Genomic DNA, 18,068 nt, shown 5'->3' with positions numbered 1-18,068 from the left:
AGAGCCAGGGCTGGGGTAGGTGGGCACCATCTGGGCTGTATTTGGGCAGGTGTTGATGGTGTGAGAACGGGGGATTTTGTTTTCCATAATCTGGCCAAGAAGCTCAGCATCAGTTCCTGATAAAACAGCTTCTTAGAGCCAAGACATTGACATGGTTGCCATGGTTACCACATGCTATTTTCACCATCTCCCTCACCTCAGCCTGGGTGCACGGGCATCCCTGGCCCCAAATCCTCCTTCACCTCAGCCCGGGTGCACCAAGCACCCAAGCCTCCCAGCCCTGTTCCCTGAGCTTGTTGGGGTCCTGCTTGTGTCCCTTCCTTGGAGCAGTGAGACCTCTCTGTACCCAGCTCTGGATTCCTTCTTTGCTGGTGTAAGAGACTGGGATGGAGTGATGGAGAAGCAGGGCCCTGGGGACCAGGTGGTCACTCCTTGCAAGGTCAGAAACGATGCAAAGCTGCACAAGGCAGAGATGAAGCTGGGGATGACAGAGGCTGAGCTCTCCCTGGGGTGGATTGGTGTTTCCTAATTGCCCAGTCCTCAGTTTTGGGTAACCCCACCCTGCTGTAACCCCCCAGTGCCTTACAGCCGTGTGTGCCAGCCCAGATTTCCTGCAGCGTTTTGCTCGCCCGGCTGTGGGTCTGTTCCCTTTGCTTGCCCTGCCTTTGTCCTACAACGTGGTAAATCCTGGTCGCAGTAACTCACAGAGGAAAATGCAGCAGCAACACTTCTTGCCATGGCAACAGCAGGATTGCGTCAGGGCTCTTTTTATTATTATTCAAACTGCAAAGCTGGATAAGCAACTCCCTCAGGGAAAGTAGTAAAACAGCAGGGATTTTTTTTTTTTTTTCCTGTAGGCTTTGGGATTGCCGGTTCCCAAATTCGGTGTTTCACTTGTTCCTGGGTGCAAGGCTGGTGCAGGGGGGGGCAGAGCCCCTCGGGTGCAGGGCAGAGCCCCCCTCTCCCGGTGCCGGGAAGCCTCTGGCTCCCTGGTGGGTGCTGACCTCGCAGGGAGCCCGGCATTGAGCTGGAGGTTTGGTGATGGAGGGGATGGAGGCCTGGGGGGAGGGAGCCCTGGTTCAGCCTCGCGTTCCCTCCTTCCCTGCAATCCCAGCAAAGACAAAGGGGCTGGAGGCGGCTGCGGTGCCGGGGGGGCTGGTCCCGGGACCTTCCCGGCGCCTCGGGGAGGAGCGCGGGGCTGGACACGGGAAATGCCGGCGACGTGGATGGGTTTGTGCCCTCCCCGGTCCTGCCGTTGTGGAGCCCGTGTAACCCGCGGCCCCGAGAGCAGCCCATGCCCCTGCCCCTCTGCTCTGTCCCACCCTGCTCTGCCTCCTCTCCCAGCCCTCGCCCGGGGCTGCCCTGGGCTTTGGGAGCCCCCAGAGCGCTGCCCGGGGCTCCCAGCGTGGGCTCCCCAGGGGCCGGGGCTGCCGAGCGGGTTTGGACTCGGCTCTGGATACTCCAGGCGGCTCTGCCCATGGCTCTGGGCAAGTGCCAAGTTGCTCTGTGCTGTGGGAAAGGGCTGTGAGTGCAGGGAGCTGGAGAAAGACCCCCCCGCAACACAGTGGGGACCCCCCAAGAAACCCGCTCGGCTGCAGGAATGCACCCGAGGCAAAACTCTTGGATGTGAAAGAGAGGCTTTGTATGGATCTGGGAATGCTGATGAAGGGCAGGAGGGCAGGTGTTCAGCACATCTCATCTATCAGTGCTCCCCAAATGTATTTTGGTGAGGCCCTAATCACTGATGTGCTGCTGGATGGGGGACTCTATCCAGAGAGAAGTACTTTAATTCATATGATGTTTAGTGCCATCATTTCTGTCACTGGAGGTTTAAATTAGACAAACATCTGTTTGGTGTGAGGTCGCTTGATTCAACAGAGGAGCTGATCCCTGAGATCCCTCCAGCCTGATGCAGGGTCCAGTGGTGCCTGCACACGTGGAGACACGGGCTCAAGGGGCCTCTCCTGCTGCTCGGTGAAGCTCCAGCTCTCTCACCATATTAGGGCACCACAGTCCCTGCTCGCAGCTGCAGGATGGACAGTGGGCTTTGGCCAGAGGAAACAAACCATCGAGTTTAGGCTCTGAAAATCACACCCCCCAGGGGTGTTTGGGCGCCCGGCAACAGGGCAAAGTTAACTCTGTGATCAACCGTGGGAGCTTTGGGACCCTCCTGCCCGGGGCTGCGTCGGTGCTGCTGCTGCAGGGAGGTTTGCTCTAGTGACGTTAATCATGGGCGTTATGTTTCCTTGCTTAATTAACTGCCTCAACGACTTGTGAAATCTGCAGGGTGTTACCAGCCGGGCTACTCCCCAGCGCTGGTTTCAGCCGGAGCCCCGTGGTACGTGTGGAGGTGCCCGTCGTGGAGCCCCCGGGGCAGGGCAGGACCCCCGGAGCAGGGCGGGGGGCAGGGGCTGCTGCAGCTGCCGGGGCTCGGGCTGGTGCTGGGCCGAGTGCCCTGGATCGGGCGGAGAGGAACGAGCAGATCTGGAGCAGACAAAACCTCCCGGGGGCTGCAGAACTGGGACGGGAGCAGGGGCAGCGCCGGCGGCCTCGGTGCTGCCTGGCTCTTGGTTTCTTTCAGAGCCACTCTGTCGGTGCCAAAGGCATCGATGTGCACCCGAGCAAGTCTGAAATCACACTTTTTGGGGACAAACCCGGGCAGAGCAGTGATTGCCATTCAGTGTCACAGGAGCTGTGCTGATCCTTTCACCCTGCTGGGGCTAGGATTCCTCTGGAGCAGCCCAGGAAGGCTATGGGTGCTGTTTGCAGAGCACCCGATCTGCGCTGGCTTTGCACGAGGAGTTAAAAACCCAGTGAAACCCGTTAACTGTCCCTTAGTTTTGGCAGTGCAGGGGAGCAGGCCAGCGCTGCTCCTCCCCTCCAGCACCCCGGGGCGCCGTCCTTCCTCTCACTTGGAAAATGGCTCCGTCAAGGTCGCTTTATCCGCCCGCATCGCGGACCAGAAGTGCTCCCGTTATCGCCTCTCTTAATTTAATCAAAATGCTCAGGGAGCTCAGGGCTGGGCTCTCGTCTTCCCTCTTGAAGGGCAAGAATCGATTTGCAGCCTCGGAGCCTCCTGGGCCACTGCTGGACCCAAGCAAAGTGAGGTAGGATTCCAAAATAACCCGGGCTGCTTCAATAATTCAAGCCCAGATATTAAAATTAAACTACCCTCCTCAAATCAGGAAACAGCCTTTTCATTTGCATAAAATATTGTGCTCCTTTATCCCACTATACAGTTCCATCCTGCTTTTAACTATTGGTCTGACGTTTCCCTAGTGTTGATCTTCTTGTACTGCAAAGCACATCACGTTGTTATTTTCACTATTCAGTGTTTTGTTGATTTGCTCCCGGGACTGAAAAGTTTAAACAAGTTTTTTTCATGGCTTTGCCAGTTAGAAAATAGACGGGTGCTTCATCAATACTGGCGTTTTCACATGCTTCTCTGGGCCGTCCATGCCAGCCCCACACGTTTGGTCAAGCTGTAGCACCATAAGACAAAACCCACTCCGGGGATTAACAAAACACCTACTTCTGTGTGTGCAGCAGCTGAACTTCGGGCAGAGCGCAGGACCCCGGTTCCTCAGTGTTTTGTAATTGCTCTACGTGCTTGTGTACAGAACAACCCTTTTCCTGCACTTCCCAGAAGGTACAATAACAAATCAGAGAGCAAGGTCCCAGTTTCCTGACCCCGGGAGGCAGAGAAGGGCCCCTCTTACAGAACAATAGCGGGCCAGAAGGCTTCTTCGCATTTGGTGGTGGTTTCTTTTTTCACTCCTCCTCAGCGCCGGGTTAGGAAATCACCCGCATTGTCTGCGAACAAGCAGCCCCGGTTTCAGGAGCTCCAGCGTGACCGTTCTGAGCGGTCCCGAGCGGGGGGACCGGAGCAGGGGGGACCCGAACAGGGGGACCCGAACAGGGGGGACCCGAGCGGGGGGACCCGAGCGGGGGGACCCGGGCAGGGGGGTCCCGAGCAGGGGGTCCCGAGCGGGGGGGTCCCGAGCAGGCTCCTCTCCCCGCGGGCGCAGACGAGGTGACTCCAGGGACTTCTCCCTCCTTCTCCTGCCCCCATTTCTCTCCAGCTCTTGCTGCGTTCTTTCCCTCCTGTGTCTCTTCTCCCTCACAGACGTTTAAACGTACTCTCCTGTGTTTTTCGATAAAATGGTAGTTATTGTATATATTAAAAAAAAAAAAAAAAGGGAAAATTACTGTGAGGGCTTTTTAAAACCTTCGCAGAAACACGTGTTTGTCAGTTTCCTCTTTCAATGAGGAAGTTTTTACTGCTGAGGACACACTTAACCAGGAAAACCCCCGGGTGGGCTTTGAAATGTCTCAGTTAAAAAAAGAGCGGAGCCAAGCGCTTCGATTCCTGCTCGGGGAACAGAAGGCTGCGTTGGAAGCAGCGCGGGGCCGGTTTTGCTGCCCGTTGTGCCTCGCTGTGCCCCGGGGCACCCGCAGACGCTGCCCAGGGACCGTCCCCCCGGCGCTGCCACCGGGGCCGGGAAGGCGGAGAGGCCGCTTGTCCCTGCGGGGGGATGAGGAAGTGACCGCGGGTCTGCCAGGGACCTGCGGGCAGGTCAGCGCTGCGGGACCGAGCGTGACGGCCCAGGGAGGGACACGCACACAATGAGCAGGACAGGCCGCCCCAGGGGAGCGGAGACAAGAGGCAGCGGGGCCGTGAGCGGCAGGCGAGGCGGCGGAGCGGGCCTGCCCGGCGGGGAGCGAGCCCCGGGGCGGGGAGCGAGCCCCGGAGCGGGCCCGGGGCAGCGCTCGGCAGCCAAGATGGCGGCGGCGCCTCAGGCCCCTTTGTCCGCAGCCGCCGCCGCATCCCGCGCAGGGCGCGAAACTGGGGCAGCGCGGCCACGCCCCCTGGGCGCGCGGCCCGCGGGGGGGCGGGGCCGGCGGGGCCTCCAGCCAATCAGCGGCCTCCACTTCCCCACTTCTCACAGGGGCTCTCCCGGCCGGCGGGCCTCGCGCTCCCGACCAATCCGCGCCGCGCGCCGCGCGCCGCCCCGCGCAGGGGGATGGGCGGCGGTGATGCGGCCGGGTTGTTGCCGCCCCCCCCCGCCCCTCGCCCCCCGGCGGGGCTCATGAATATTAATCAGGTCCCGCCCAATCAGGTTGCCCGGCGGCGGCAGCGCTTTGGTAGCGTCAGCCGCTCCGCCTTGCAGGGGGGTTGATCTGCATATTCATGAGATGGGCGGGGCTCAGCGCGGGCGTTTATAAGCCGCCGCCCCGCCAGCCTCAGCGTACATCGCGCCGAAGCTTTGAAGTGCTGTGTGAGCCCCGCACCTCCAGGGCAGCGGTAAGGCGCCTGGCGCGGTGCGCGGGCTGCGGCCCGGCGGGGCCAGGGGGGTTCGGAGCGCCGGAGCTGAAGGAAATGTGTCTTGGGAACCGCAGGGTTTGCTACCTCGGGGGAATGCGGGACGGGGTGCCCGTCTGGCGGGCACGGGTGTCCCCTGCGGCTGCGGGGGGGCTGTGGGAGCTGTTCTGACGGTTCGCCATGGGGGGCAGGGAAGGGGCCGCGGCAGGGGTGGACTGCGCCCTCGGAAACAAAATGGCGACGGGCCTGGGCCCTGTAAAATGGCGGCGGGCGGGAGGGCGGGGCCTGCGCGGGGGGGCGGGCCGCGGGGACGGGCCGCGCATGCGCGCTGAGCCGCGGGGGGGCGGGGCTTGCGCGGGTCCCTGGGCCCGGCCCCGCCGCCCGGGCCGTGTCCTGCCGTGACTTCAGCTCCCGTTATCTCCAGCTGTGTGCAAGAACGTGGGATTGTTTGAAACGTTAGGGCCCCATTTCGACTTAGGGGGAGTTTGTTTATTTTTTTGTGAGCAAATGTTGAGTGGGGATGTCTTGACTTCGCAGGTCAGAATGGCCTCAGATGAGGGAAAACTCTTTGTCGGTGGACTGAGTTTTGACACCAACGAACAGTCATTGGAACAAGTCTTCTCTAAATACGGACAGATCTCTGAAGGTAAGGTTGCGATGCCGAGCTGGGATGACTTTAATCAATCCTTTAGATTGCACAGGTGATGACTTTCTTTTTTTTTTTTCCCTGCTTCATAGTTGTTGTGGTGAAAGACAGAGAGACTCAGAGATCCAGAGGTTTTGGCTTTGTTACTTTTGAAAACATAGATGATGCTAAAGACGCGATGATGGCCATGAATGGAAAGGTAAGGAGGCTTTGGAGCAGCTTTCCTGATTTCCCTGAAACGTAGTAAGAGAAGCTTGAAAGATCTGTTAGTGCTGAATGCCATGGAGAAAAACAGTTTCTATTGTCGTTGAATTATTCTATAACCAGTAAAGAATATAAATGCTAAAGTTTTATTACTTCATCTGTGTGGCTGAGGAACAGTGATATTAGCCTGTACATCCTCTGCCTGCCCGTGTACTGTTGCAGTTGGTTTAGTAGTGATAGGAAGCACAGTGTGGGCTGTGAGAAGGGGCATGTTCTGCTCAGCTCCCAGGGAAGTGTGTGACTCATTCCACACACAAGCATTTTGTTGTTGAAATGTGTAAAAACCCAGCTGAGTTATGTTTTTTTTCTGTCTGTTAGTCTGTAGATGGACGTCAAATCAGAGTTGATCAGGCTGGAAAATCATCAGAGAACAGATCTCGTGGATACAGGGGGGGATCTTCTGGAGGCAGAGGCTTTTTCCGTGGCGGCAGAGGTCGGGGCCGTGGCTTCTCCAGAGGTGAGGGTGTGTAACTCCATTTTCAGTACTTTCTAAGGGGTGATGGTGTTGGTCAGAATACTTGAAAAACCTTGTGATCTGGTTTCTGTTCAAGGAGGTGGAGAGAGAGGCTATGGTGGAAGCAGATTTGATTCCAGAAGTGGAGGATACAATGGTTCCAGAGACTACTATAATAGCAGGTAAAGTCATTGTAATTGCTGCTAGGAAGCTCTTAAAGCCCCGTTGCCTCTTTGACATAAAGGGCAAAAGGCTCCAGAGCAGTTGAGCAAATACTAAAGCCAGGTGAACGTTTGTTACAGCAGGAGTCAAGGTGGCTATGGAGACAGGTCTTCAGGAGGGTCCTACAGAGACAGCTATGACAGTTACGGTAAGTCTTGGTTCAAACGGGAACCATGAGTATGTTTGTGTAGGAACTTCTAAACCTTCTGACCCTGTGCTGGAGTCTGGAAATACTGTAAGGCTCAGCTGGACTGTACCACTATTGCTGTTCTTGCCCCTAAGAACCAATCTGCCAGGCTTTGGACGTGGTTGTGCCGTTTTAAGTTTCTAATTTGTAATGCATGTGTAGGAGTTGCTTGGATCTAAGGCAAAGCAAGTGTTTAAAATAAGTTCCTCGAGCGTGAGGCTGAGACCAAACTCAGATGCCCTAACAAACATTAATCAAGGGTGGGGGAGTCCTCGTGCGGTGTAGCCATCTAGCACTAGCTTCTGAGATAATGCAAGGGACTAAAATGCTGGAACTTGTCTATGCTTCAGTGCCTTTACAATTGTGCCTGCTTCTTGTCCTCAGCTACACACAACGAGTAAAAATCCTTCCTGACTCAAGATCGTCCTTCCAATGGCTGTATTTATAAAGATTTTTGGAGCTTCGCTGAAATCGTTATTGTGTAGTACATCTCCTTGTATTTCCACTTTTGTAGTATTATCAGTTCTAATCTTGTCAAACACAGCCTGACAGCTTCTGATTACAATATGGCCTAATTAGACTTTTCTTTTAAGAAAGCTCTGCTTTCAAGTGTTTTTAATCTTTTTTGAAAGCACTTTGGATTTTATTTTATCCTTCATGACAAGCCAAGGTGTGTTGGTTTTGTTTTTGGTTTTTCTTTTTTTTTTTTTTTTTCTAAAGTTGTGAAGTTGGGGCCCCAATTCAGTTTCTTTTGAGATAGAAGGACCTTTAATTCAATGTTCACTGGAAGCTGAACAAGCTGTGGACTCTTATTTTTTTCTTTTTTCTTTTTTTTTAAGTGCATTACCTTCGTCTTTTGTAACATTCCTTTAGTGTAGCAAGGTAGGAATGCAGCCTGGGTACAAATTGGAAGGCAAACCACCTTGATATATCTAAAGAGAACGTGCTTGTATGTTCAACCTGCATAACGGTATTTTTACTGTTGTAATGATGTAAAATACCCAGAAATAGACTTGCAAACTTACCATAAAAGAGGTTCTTGAAAATGTTTATTTATATTGTCCTTTTTTACTGGAAGAAATATGCATATTCCATTGATATTGTATTTGAAGTGGTAAAGGATTCTTGTATACAGTTTTCTTTGGCTTTACGAAGCCTATTAAAAGACCGTCTGAAATGAACTCTGCTCCTGACATTTACATTTCATTGCACAACACAATCCTTGAAGATGAAGAACAGTCTGAGTATTAGAGGATGCCAGAGAAGACCAGAATAGTGTAAGAAAAGCCAGATTTATTGACTAGCTGCTAGAATTTAATCTGAATCGGTCTTGACATGTGAATCCGTCAATGCACTTTCACGTAAGAATAGTGAAACTTGTCTAGAGGCAGAGGACAAATTATTTACCTCAGGATGTTCCAGTACTAAAGCTGAAGCCAGAAGTCCAGGGAATGCTACTGTTAGGTAGAATAATGGATGTTTCCTTAAAATGCTGAAATAGCCTGCGTTGCACAGCTGCTGTAGTGAAGAACCAATCCTTTAGTAACGTAGTGCCTGGCTCGCCAGGGTGTGCACTGGTAGGTGAATGCCGTGATTAGCTAGCTTTGTCATTGCCTTACAAGTTCTAAGAATTCTTTGCTAGCATATGGAAACTGCAGTGTCCTTGGAGAAAAGAAGTGTTGTGCCTCCAACAGAAACCTCTGAGACGAAAGCTGCTCTCTTGGCTAGTTCATATGTGGAAATAGTCCTGTAATTCGAGGTAACTCCTTTTGCTCATGTCCGCATCCTTCCTCTTGTTGAGAGCTCATTTGAAAGTCTAATGTACCTGTGAAATATTCCTTTTGACAATTTTGGTCAACTGATGGAAAAATTTTAACCCATGCCGTATGCAACCTTTGGCTTGTGGCACAACTTGAGTTCCACAGATCAGAGTTGGGCATGCAGTCATGTCTTGCTAGTAGGTATGGAAGCAAGATGGGAAACGAATTCCCTGACTTGATATGTGTTCATCTATTGAGAATCTTCCTAGACTTCATTAAGTTGCTCACTTTAATTGTAGCTTTCTTTGCCATCCTACTTGTTGCCATTAACTTTTTCCCATAGCCCACACTTCCTAAGCAGCCATGTCAAAGTGGTTAACTCTCTGCTTAGGGATCAAATGATATTCTGGCTGGCGTTTCAAAGGCATCAGCCGGCCCTGGAACAGTTTTCCCAGACTGTGCTTCTGTGGTGTGATGGGTTCGGCTTGTGAAACCCTCGTATACAATGTGACTTGTCTTGGGGGAGGTGGGTGGCAATCTGAAGGCTCTGCTTGATATTTTTATTAATGCACCTCTGCTTTGGCAGGCTGAAGAGGACACTCCACACAGAAGCTGAACGGGGATCCTGAGGAAGGAGAGTTCTCATGCCAAGGAGGCAGGATCAAGGCACCAGTTTGCCAACCAGGTAACGTCTCAGCCCCCCACCCCTCTAATTCTTCCTGAGCCTAAAGGTTTGGCTCTTCTACAGTACTGTTCTGTAATTCATAGGTGAGATTTTTCTCTGCCTTCAAATTAACTCTCTTAATTTTATTTCAGCAATGAAATGCATCAGAGAAGACCAAGAAGGGATAGCCATTGACTGGAGTGCTGGAGAGGAAGAGCTTTGAGCAGTGGTGTTACTGATCTTACATAGCTCCATTGAACAAGAAAATCAGTCAATTAAGCTAGAATAAAATACTGAAATTTGGAAAAAAAAAAGAATCTGTAGTAATTTTGTGGGGGAACATAGGAATGTTGGACTGTGGCCAAGGTGTATAGTAGAAATGTAGTTACCTGGTGTATAATCCAGTTAAGTGCCAAATAAACCAGTGCTGCTCTGGCTGGGGAGGTGGGCAGAGTTACCTGTCTGGAAGGACAAGTTGGAGGCAGAAATTGCCTTTTGTCATTCCCTTCTTGTCACCTTGAATTAAGGGGCCTAATTAAGTTTCTGCATCTGCAGGACTTCAGTAGTGAAGCAGCTACACCTGAAGGGAATGGTGGGGTGAGCAGTTGCGTGAAGGAGTCAGTGTTTGTTCAGCACAGGATCTGCTTCTGCCACTTGAAGTGCTAGCAAGTACTAAAGTCTAACTTGCACTTAAATGCTGAACCTTTTTTGAGCTTGGGTAATGATTTATTTCCCTCCATACACATTAAAATAATGAAAATTGTTTTGCTGCTGCTCAGGAGTTGCTGCACTTTTCCAAAGGTTCACACGTTGCAGTTTGCAGGTGGGACAGGAGGTTTTCCCTGTCCTGCAACTGGTGGTGTCTGTGTTTGATCAGTTGGCTCAAGGTCGAGTTGCCCCATTTCCCGTTGCAGTGAAGTGGTTATTCTGTAACTCAAAAGCACGTGTTACTGTTTGGGGCTTAGTATGATTTATGTTAATTAATCTTAAGTGTGGAAGGTAACAATGCAGCCCAGGACGAAGGGAGAATGAGCCACCAGTTGCAGAGACTGCAGTTTTGCATTGATTCCTCAGCCTATGGAGTGGAACAGCTTGTAAAAGCCTTAGTGCCATCTTCCTTCATCAGCAGATGTTGCCTTTTCTTTGCAATGTCTCTGTGTTCTCCTGAGATGATTCTGTGCACCACTTGGGTTGTGTTGTTTAATTAAGGTTCTTGATTGCTGTGTTAACTAATTTTTGTTGGCCTGCCTTGCATCCAGACAACTTGTGGCTCTTCTTGACCTGCAGGGATCATCCCGTCTGAGTTACTGGGAGAATTCTCAGCCTTGTGTGTCCAAGAGCTCAGTCTTTGCTGGATTTGCATTTTCCTCTGTCTAGTTTCAGGTCCCGTTTTCAAAACTGAACCATCAGAAAGTTAAAGCTAGGCAGACAAACTGCCCTTTTCTTCCTCTTTGTAGAATAATGGTTTCTAATTTTTTAGTTTGCCTGGTCCCTGGCCTGTACAGAAGCCAGAGGAGTGCTGGCTGGTGCCTTCCTGCAGCTGGTCCTTGGCTCCATCCCTTGGATGCCACGAGCTGTAGGAGCTCTGGGGTAGTGGTGGATGTTTTCTGATACGTGACACTGGACTCAAACCTAAGTCCTTCCCCTTCAGGCTTTCATCTTTGATAAATTATGCCTGTGGTTTGCCGTGCTGCTGGGGAGAGGGGAAGCAGCTTTGATGACTTGATTTCCCCTGCCCTGCTGGTCTGACCAGTCTCTGCACGGGGCTCCAAGCGAGCGCTGCCCTGAAGCGGGAACCCCTGGCTCGGGTGAAATCCTTGCCTGTGCCTGCTGGTCATGGAAGAAGCTCTTGCTTACACCCTGCCATCGTGGCAGCTCAGTAACAAGGATTTATTCTGCTGGAGAAGCTGGCAGCTGTGAATATTCTTGGCAGCTTTGAAGAGGCTGCAGCTGGTCCGTGGCAGCAGCACGAGGGTTCCTGGTGTCTCAGAGCAGCACGTTATGCAAAGAAGTCTGCTCGTGCAGCCCAGGTGCCTGTGAAGACACGATGTGGGTATTGCACCCAGGAACAGTTCCCACTGGGGTGTGTTTGAAGGGCAGAATGGATTGTTTCCAGTCTGGGCTGTAGCCCTGGTGCTTTGCCAGCCAGCTGAGGTGCCCCTGCTCGTGAGCCTGCTCTGCAGGGCAGGAGGGTGGGACGGAGGCCAGGCACTTGGCTGGTGTTAATGAGCTAAATTAATGGGTCAAGCCACCTTTAAAAACTTGTCCTCTTATTAAGGGATGTTTTCTGTAGCTGGGGCAGCAGGATGCTTGTTTGTGAGCCCCTGGGGGTTGTGTCCTGAGAGCCATCACCACATCAGCCTTACTTCCTGAAACCTGCTTTTTCTTCTTTAACCTTTATTCAAATCACCAAGTGAACAGGGTTTAAAAAAAGAAATCAGCTGTTGCACTTTTGGGGGCTGTATCTAGCTACTCATTTTGCATGTTAATGAAGGATGATACTAAATTCAGGGCAGGAGGGTGAGAAACCTTTGCTGATAAACATGCGGTTGGGTGAGGCTTAAACAAATTCAAACTGCAAACACTGACGAAGCATTATTTGAACGACCTTCCTAAACAGGCTGCCCCTGTGCTTGAACAGGGAGAAATAATTAATAGGCACACACACACACAAAAAAAGGCCTAGTTTGAGGTGGTGTTATTTTGGTATTGCTAATTATGGCTCTGCATTAATGGTGTGTTGCTGGGCTGAGGGAATAACTAAGTGCAGGGGCTGGATGCAGAGCTGGTCAGGTCCCTGGGAGGTGCTGGGTGCCGTGGGTCTGGTGTATCGGGGGGAGACCCATTTTTAGCCAAAATGCCTTTTCCTTGGCTCCTGTGTGTTGGGGGAGCGGAGCTGTGACCCCTCCCGGGTCAGTCTGGGGCTCCTGGGGAGAAAAAAGGTGCTTGTTGCTCAGAAGAGTGCTCCCAGTGCTCCCAGTGCTCCCAGTGCTCCCAGTGCTCCCAGTGCTCCCAGTGCTCCCGCTTCGAGCGCTGCGAGCAGCTGGGCTGGGAAGGTCAGCCCTGCGGGGGGATGGCGGCCGCGACCTGGACATGGAGCCCAGGGGAGAGAAAGGGGCGGCCCTGAAGGGGAAAAGGCAGCGCTGAGGGGGGCCCTGCTGCAGCGGGGGGGCCGTGCCGGTGGGACCGGGGCCGTGCCGGGGGGTCGGGCCCGGAACGGCGCTGCCCCGGAACGCGCCGAGCTGCTCGGCCGGGCCCGCCCGGTGCCTGCTCCGCACGGACCGTCCCGGCGCTTCCTGCGCCCGCCCCGCCCGGCGCCTCGTCCCGCCCGGCCCGGCCCGGCCCGGCCCGGCCATGCTGCGGCCGCGGCCGCTCGGCCTCCTGCTGCTCCTGCTGCTCCTCCCGCTCCTCCCGCGCGGCGGCCGCGCCGCCTCCCCCGCCTCCCCCGCCGCCCCGAGCCCGCGCAACGGCTCGGAGCCTGCCCGGGCGGCCGCGGGGAACGGGACGCGGACGGAGCCGCCGCCGGGATCGCAGCGGCCGTCGGGCTCGGGGCTGCCGGTGCTGAAGCGGGCGGTGTACGTGCTGAGCGCCCTGTCGGTGCTGGCCGGGCTCTACTTCCTCCTGCGGGCGTTCCGGTGAGTGCGAGCGGCCCCGCGACCTGCCCCGCAACCGGCCCCGCAACCTGCCCCGCAACCTGCCCCGCAACCTGCCCCGCAACCGGCCCCGCGAGCTGCCCCGCAACCGGCCCCGCAACCTGCCCCGCAACCGGCCCCGCAACCTACCCCGCGAGCTGCCCCCCGGGCCCCGCAACCTGCCCCGCAACCTGCCCCGGGCCCCGCAACCTGCCCCGGGCCCTGCCCCGGTGTGCCCCCCGGGCCCTGCCCGTCCCGGTGTCCCTCCCCGGGGCTGTTCCCCGTTCGCCCCGGGTCCCCTTTCCCTCCTCCTGTGCGTCCCTTTGGGAAATGCTTCTCTAAGTCCGTCCCGCCGTTCGTGAACCGGGCGTCGTCAGCGGCCGTCAAACACCCCCGGGCCGGGCGCGGGCCCGTCTCACCCTGCGCTCTCTGTGCCCCCTCAGCCCTAGGTCGGAGGGACCCCGAAATGAGCGGAAAACTCGTTTCAGGTTGAAGAAGCCGCAGCGCAGGAAGTACGGGCTCCTGTCCAGCCACGACGAGAGCATCGAGATGGGCTCGCTGGACAGCGACGAGGACACGGTGTTTGAAAGCAGGAACCTCAGGCGGTAAAGGGGGTTGTGTGTCCTTCTCTTTTCCTCCAGGGGGACTGAGGCTTCTTGCAGAGATGGGGCAGCCTCGGCGGGGCTCCTGGGAGCAGAGCCACGTCAGGCGGCGGGTGCTGGGGGGTCTCTGGGAGCACTCGGGTCTGTCTCGTTTTCATTTCGCCGAGGGGGCCGAGCCCCGGGGGTTTGGAGCACCCTGTTGTGCCCTGTGCCTGCCGGGGGAGGGGCAGCCCTCCTGTCGGGTCTGAGCCTCCCTGTCTGAGGCAGGAAAACGTAAACTGCTGGTTTTGTGCAGTTTGGGGCTTGTTCCCAGGTCACATCGCAGCTCAAGCTCACGGTCCCCTTGGGGCACCTGTCCCTGCTGTCACCCAGGGGCCAGACTGCTTTGGTTTCTCTGGTGGATGTTGTTTTCAGGGATCTGTCACCCCACACGTGCTCACTCTGACATTGGGTGTTTTTCTTTTTTCCAGATGATTTGGGACCAGTGGCACCGACTGACCAAGGGGGTGCAAGTCCAGTGGAATCACCTGACTAGTGCTCAAGTCTTCTAATATTTGCTTATAATGACTCTTAATTAACAGTACAGGCACTTCCATAGCTGGGGCAGGGGAAAGGGGACTAAACCTGTTTTCTTCACACACATTTCTGGGGAGAGGCAGAGCTGCATTGGGTGCTGTGATTGCACAGGGAGGCAGTGAGGAAGAGGTGGCTCCTGGGTGGATGCTCAGCATGGAGATCTCGCTGCTCTGGTGCTGCAGCTGGATCCTCTGGCTTCTCCAGGGGCTCACACCTCTGCTGACTGGTGCTCAGCTGCAAGGCTCAGGCAAGTGGGTTCCTTTTGCAGGCTGATCCTCTTTCCTTCACACAGGTTCAGGTTACTTTAGGAAGCATCTCTGTCATCAGCTCTGATCTGGTAGGAGCTGGGAGAGCTCCTGCCTCTTCCCCTGCTGGTGGGTGGATGGTGCAGAGATAGACCAGGCAGAGAGGAGCTTTGGGAATGAGGTGAACACATGGATTTCAGTTGCAGGGTTAACATTTATGTGTCATGATACAGGTCACTACATGGGTTTACAGAGCAAAGACATGTTTAGAGATGAAAGCTGCCACTTGGCCCAAGGGGGCTCTTTGTGGTCTGGGGGGCTGCTCTGCCCAGCTCCCCTGGTGTGTCCACCTGGGAAATGTGTGACAGCTGCCAAGCTGCTGGATTTGGAGCTGCTGGCTCTGTCTGAGGGCACCTGAGGAAGAGCCAGAGCACTGCAGTGTGAGTTGGAGAACCTTGGAGACCTGCCTGAGCATCTGACGACAGGAAAAGGAGGATCCAGCCCCTCTGAACTGGGATTCTTAAATTGAATTAACGCTCGGAAATAACCTCTTGGTGAAGGGTCCTGGAGTTTGGCTCCATGTGCTGGTGCTCAAGCTGTGTCCCACTGTCAGCCCACTGGGATGTTTCTGTGCAGCCCATTGTGTTACGTGGGTTCTTTTTGTGTAGGACCAAATGTGAATGTGGTAGAAGGTTGTTGTTGGGTGGATCTGCTGCTAAAATGGTGAAAACTGCTTGCAAACTTCTGTTTACTTCAGCCTTGGAGGCAGGGCTGGTCTAGTGCAGACCTGTGTCTTCAAGTCCCAGTTCCACCCAAAACTGGTAGTGCCTTTGTTGGGAGAACCCGAGGGAGTGTCCTGCAGGCCAGGGAGCTCCCTGCCTGACCTTGCCTTTGAGATGGAGATTGGGAATGTCTGTGGAGTGAGGGCTCCTTTCATTTGGTTAGCAAATCCTCTAGATAAGGGGACAAAACTGAGACCTAACAACAAGGTGGGGCAGGAGGGGTGCCCTTATCAAAGAGCAAGGACAGATTTGCTGCAAGTCACCTGGGAGCTCTGGATTCCCTCGGGAGGCAGGAGAGGTCCTGGTCGGTGGGTGAAGTTTCCTGGAGAAATGTCACCCCGGGTGCTGGCAGCTCTGCCTTGCACATATGCAAAAGATTTTTAAAGATATATATATATTTTTAGTAATGCTGTCATGTGAACACAGCACCTGGATGTGCCCTAATTTCCTGTCATTTGTGTCCTTTCCTGCCTCTTTTAGGTCCCTCCTGCTTCTTTAGCTGACGCGGGGATGAACGTGTCCCCTGTGAGGAGCAGTGGTGGCCAAATCTGGCCCCTGCTGCCCGGGGGATGACCAGAGCTGGGCTGTTGGGCTCCTGATGGTGCCTCTTCCCTGATCCTGGCAAGGCTGGCAGGGTGCAACTCTCCTTGGCTCTTCAGCTCCCTCTGCAAAGTGGTCCCTTGCCTTGTGCCACAGCCAGGGGAGCCTGCGGGTGTTCCAGGTCACCACCCTGCCCTCAGTGCTGGGACTGACACCTTCCTTGGCCTTTCTGTGTCTGAGGTGATTAACTCATCATTCTCTGGGCTCTGCTCTTCCTTGGGCAGCTGCACTTTGCCATCTTTCAGTTTCTTACCTTGCAGGAGAGGGTGGTGATTTTTTTTGAATGTTAATGGTTGAATGGATTTGATCAAAGAGAGGACCTCGAGCTGCAGGTCCTGCCAGGAAAATAATTTTGATGGGATTTGATTTTGCTGCATTAGGTGTTTTGAATTTGAGCAGGGAAAGATGTGGAGGGATAGAGCCAGAGCACATGCTGGGGCTATGAAGGCAAACACCAAGGCCTGGAGCAGGTGCCAGTTTCTATGCACCTTGCACATGTTTTCACAGTCCTGCTGCCCATCTTTAGAGGAGTGAGTTTCATCATGTGGAGAATAAAAAGGTGGTTGTGGGGCTGTGTTGTAGTGTTGCTGCCAGTTTGATTCTGTTTTGGCTGGAGATAGGTTTGAGCTGGAATCCACAACCCTGAGTAACTAGTCCCATTTTCCCCTGAAGCATCCTTGGAAGCAGGCTGCAGGCTGGGTTTGCTCCCTGCAGGCCAAGACAGGACAGTCCTGCTCCATCTCAAATCATTGCTAAAGGCACCTTCTGAGGGGAGAAAATGAAGATGCTCATTACAGATCTGAGACTCCTTTGAGGACAAATCCCTTGCTCAGGGCTCCTGTTCCTGATCTCCATTTCTCCTGGCAGAACAAATTGGAGCTCTTGCAGCAGCTTCTCCTCACAGCAGTGGGACAGGCCAGCCCTGGGCAGGGCAGCCTTCTGGGGGGCAAATCCTGGTAATAAGAGCTTTTAAAAGCCTGGCATTGCATTTCTGCAAAAAGAGCAGTTAAGTAGTTACTTCAGTTACAGTTTTAGTTGCTTTATGTGTATTTGATGCCCACCTTGATAGCCTAGTAGATCTCTTTGCAACAGTTAGAACTTGTAGTTCTTCAGCATAGGTTTAAGTAGAAGGATGCAGACAGACACAGGTGTGCTCTGAGGGTGCAGGGCAGCACGGCCCTGCCAGGGAGTGTCTGTCTGTCTGTCCCTGGGCCAGGGCCTCCCCAGCAGCTGCTGCACTTTCCTTTCTCCAGAGTGAATCTGGGTGTTGGTGGGAGGCTGCGTGGGCTCCATGGGCTGCTGGGCTGGTCAGGGCTCCTGCTGATCCTCATTGAGGGGCTGCTGGAGCTGGTGGGCACGGGGTGATGGGGACCAAGAGTGGAGCTCGTGGTTCCCCACGGTGCTGCAGTCACCACAAGCAGCTGCCACAGAGTTTGCTTGGATCAGTCCCCGCTGTTGAAGACAAACCTGATTCCACAAGTTTGTGCCACGACCTCTGATCTTGAAGGGCCATACTGAGTCCTCTGCTGCTGGCACTGAGCTTCCAGGCACCTCGACAGGGCCTCTTGCTGAGGTGAGGAGATTGACTGGCAGCCAGATGAGCTGCAGCTCCCTGGTTAACAACGCGTCGCTGCTGTGATCTGTTGGTACCTGCGGCTGGAACGGGACCCGCGGAGCGCTGGGCTTGGACCCTGCTCTGAGCTGATTGCCAAGAAGTCAATAAACCAGCACTCGAGTGCCTTGTGTTGTCTGTGCCCTCAGAAGTGGAGGGGCTAGGGTTTCACCCTCCTGCTTCAACCGTTGATTTATTTTTAAATAGCAACCAGTCCCGCATCGATCGCGCTGCTTTTGTTTACAGCCTCCCTGAAACAAGTGGAATAAAACATTCCATCCCACCCGGTCTCCATGGCACTGTGCTTGGCCACTGGCACTCGGGGTTGTTTGGGGTGGCCTTGTGGGGCTGGATTGTGTCTGAGCCCACGGGACGGGGCTTTTCTGGAGTCTTTCCCAGCTCGGCTGCCCTGGCTGGGCTCAGGAACAGACCTGCACCCTCAGCCCTCGTGTGTCAGCTCCACGCTTCTCCTCCCTTTCCTTTCTCCCTGTTCTTATAT

At 54.3% G+C, this 18,068-nt stretch overlaps 2 protein-coding genes across 13 annotated transcripts; both read left to right on the top strand.

Annotated features, from left to right (window-relative positions):
• Positions 1-5,210: 5,210 nt before the first annotated feature.
• CIRBP (cold inducible RNA binding protein) lies at positions 5,211-10,283 on the top strand. 10 transcript variants are annotated; one of them, XR_007891586.1, is made up of 8 exons: positions 5,211-5,305; positions 5,861-5,969; positions 6,062-6,168; positions 6,552-6,696; positions 6,785-6,869; positions 6,993-7,057; positions 9,443-9,541; positions 9,673-10,283. XR_007891586.1 is itself a non-coding variant. In XM_051639663.1 (7 exons), exons 2-7 carry the CDS (start codon positions 5,867-5,869, stop codon positions 7,495-7,497), a joined length of 516 nt encoding a protein of 171 aa, XP_051495623.1. In that variant the 5' UTR covers positions 5,211-5,305; positions 5,861-5,866; the 3' UTR covers positions 7,498-8,277. The 10 variants fall into 10 exon arrangements, 8 of the variants coding, with proteins under 8 accessions (XP_051495623.1, XP_051495622.1, XP_051495621.1 ...); XR_007891585.1 differs by having other exon boundaries at positions 6,990-7,057; XM_051639663.1 differs by lacking the exons at positions 9,443-9,541; positions 9,673-10,283 and adding an exon at positions 7,481-8,277 and having other exon boundaries at positions 6,552-6,690.
• A 2,528-nt stretch (positions 10,284-12,811) lies between these two features.
• FAM174C (family with sequence similarity 174 member C) lies at positions 12,812-17,852 on the top strand. 3 transcript variants are annotated; one of them, XM_051639836.1, is made up of 3 exons: positions 12,812-13,155; positions 13,596-13,766; positions 14,225-17,852. In XM_051639836.1, exons 1-2 carry the CDS (start codon positions 12,875-12,877, stop codon positions 13,759-13,761), a joined length of 447 nt encoding a protein of 148 aa, XP_051495796.1. In that variant the 5' UTR covers positions 12,812-12,874; the 3' UTR covers positions 13,762-13,766; positions 14,225-17,852. The 3 variants fall into 3 exon arrangements, with proteins under 3 accessions (XP_051495796.1, XP_051495797.1, XP_051495795.1); XM_051639837.1 differs by having other exon boundaries at positions 12,816-13,155; positions 13,641-13,757; XM_051639835.1 differs by having other exon boundaries at positions 12,816-13,155; positions 13,596-13,757.
• The last annotated feature ends 216 nt before the right edge of the window (positions 17,853-18,068 follow it).

This window comes from Apus apus, chromosome 24, assembly GCF_020740795.1.
Source record: "Apus apus isolate bApuApu2 chromosome 24, bApuApu2.pri.cur, whole genome shotgun sequence".
Classification (NCBI taxonomy): Eukaryota; Metazoa; Chordata; class Aves; order Apodiformes; family Apodidae; genus Apus; species Apus apus.
Note: the sequence above shows the minus strand (reverse complement) of the source record. Positions and strands in the feature narration are given on the sequence as shown.

Coding starts and splice junctions, on each gene's coding strand:
- FAM174C (XM_051639836.1), top strand. CDS start 12,875: ATGCTGCGGCCGCGGCCGCTCGGCCTCCTGCTGCTCCTGCTGCTCCTC. Junction 13,156..13,595: donor TTCCTCCTGCGGGCGTTCCG/GTGAGTGCGAGC, acceptor GTGCCCCCTCAG/CCCTAGGTCGGAGGGACCCC.
- CIRBP (XM_051639655.1), top strand. CDS start 5,867: ATGGCCTCAGATGAGGGAAAACTCTTTGTCGGTGGACTGAGTTTTGAC. Junction 6,169..6,551: donor TGATGGCCATGAATGGAAAG/GTAAGGAGGCTT, acceptor TCTGTCTGTTAG/TCTGTAGATGGACGTCAAAT. Junction 6,870..6,989: donor AGAGACTACTATAATAGCAG/GTAAAGTCATTG, acceptor CGTTTGTTACAG/CAGGAGTCAAGGTGGCTATG.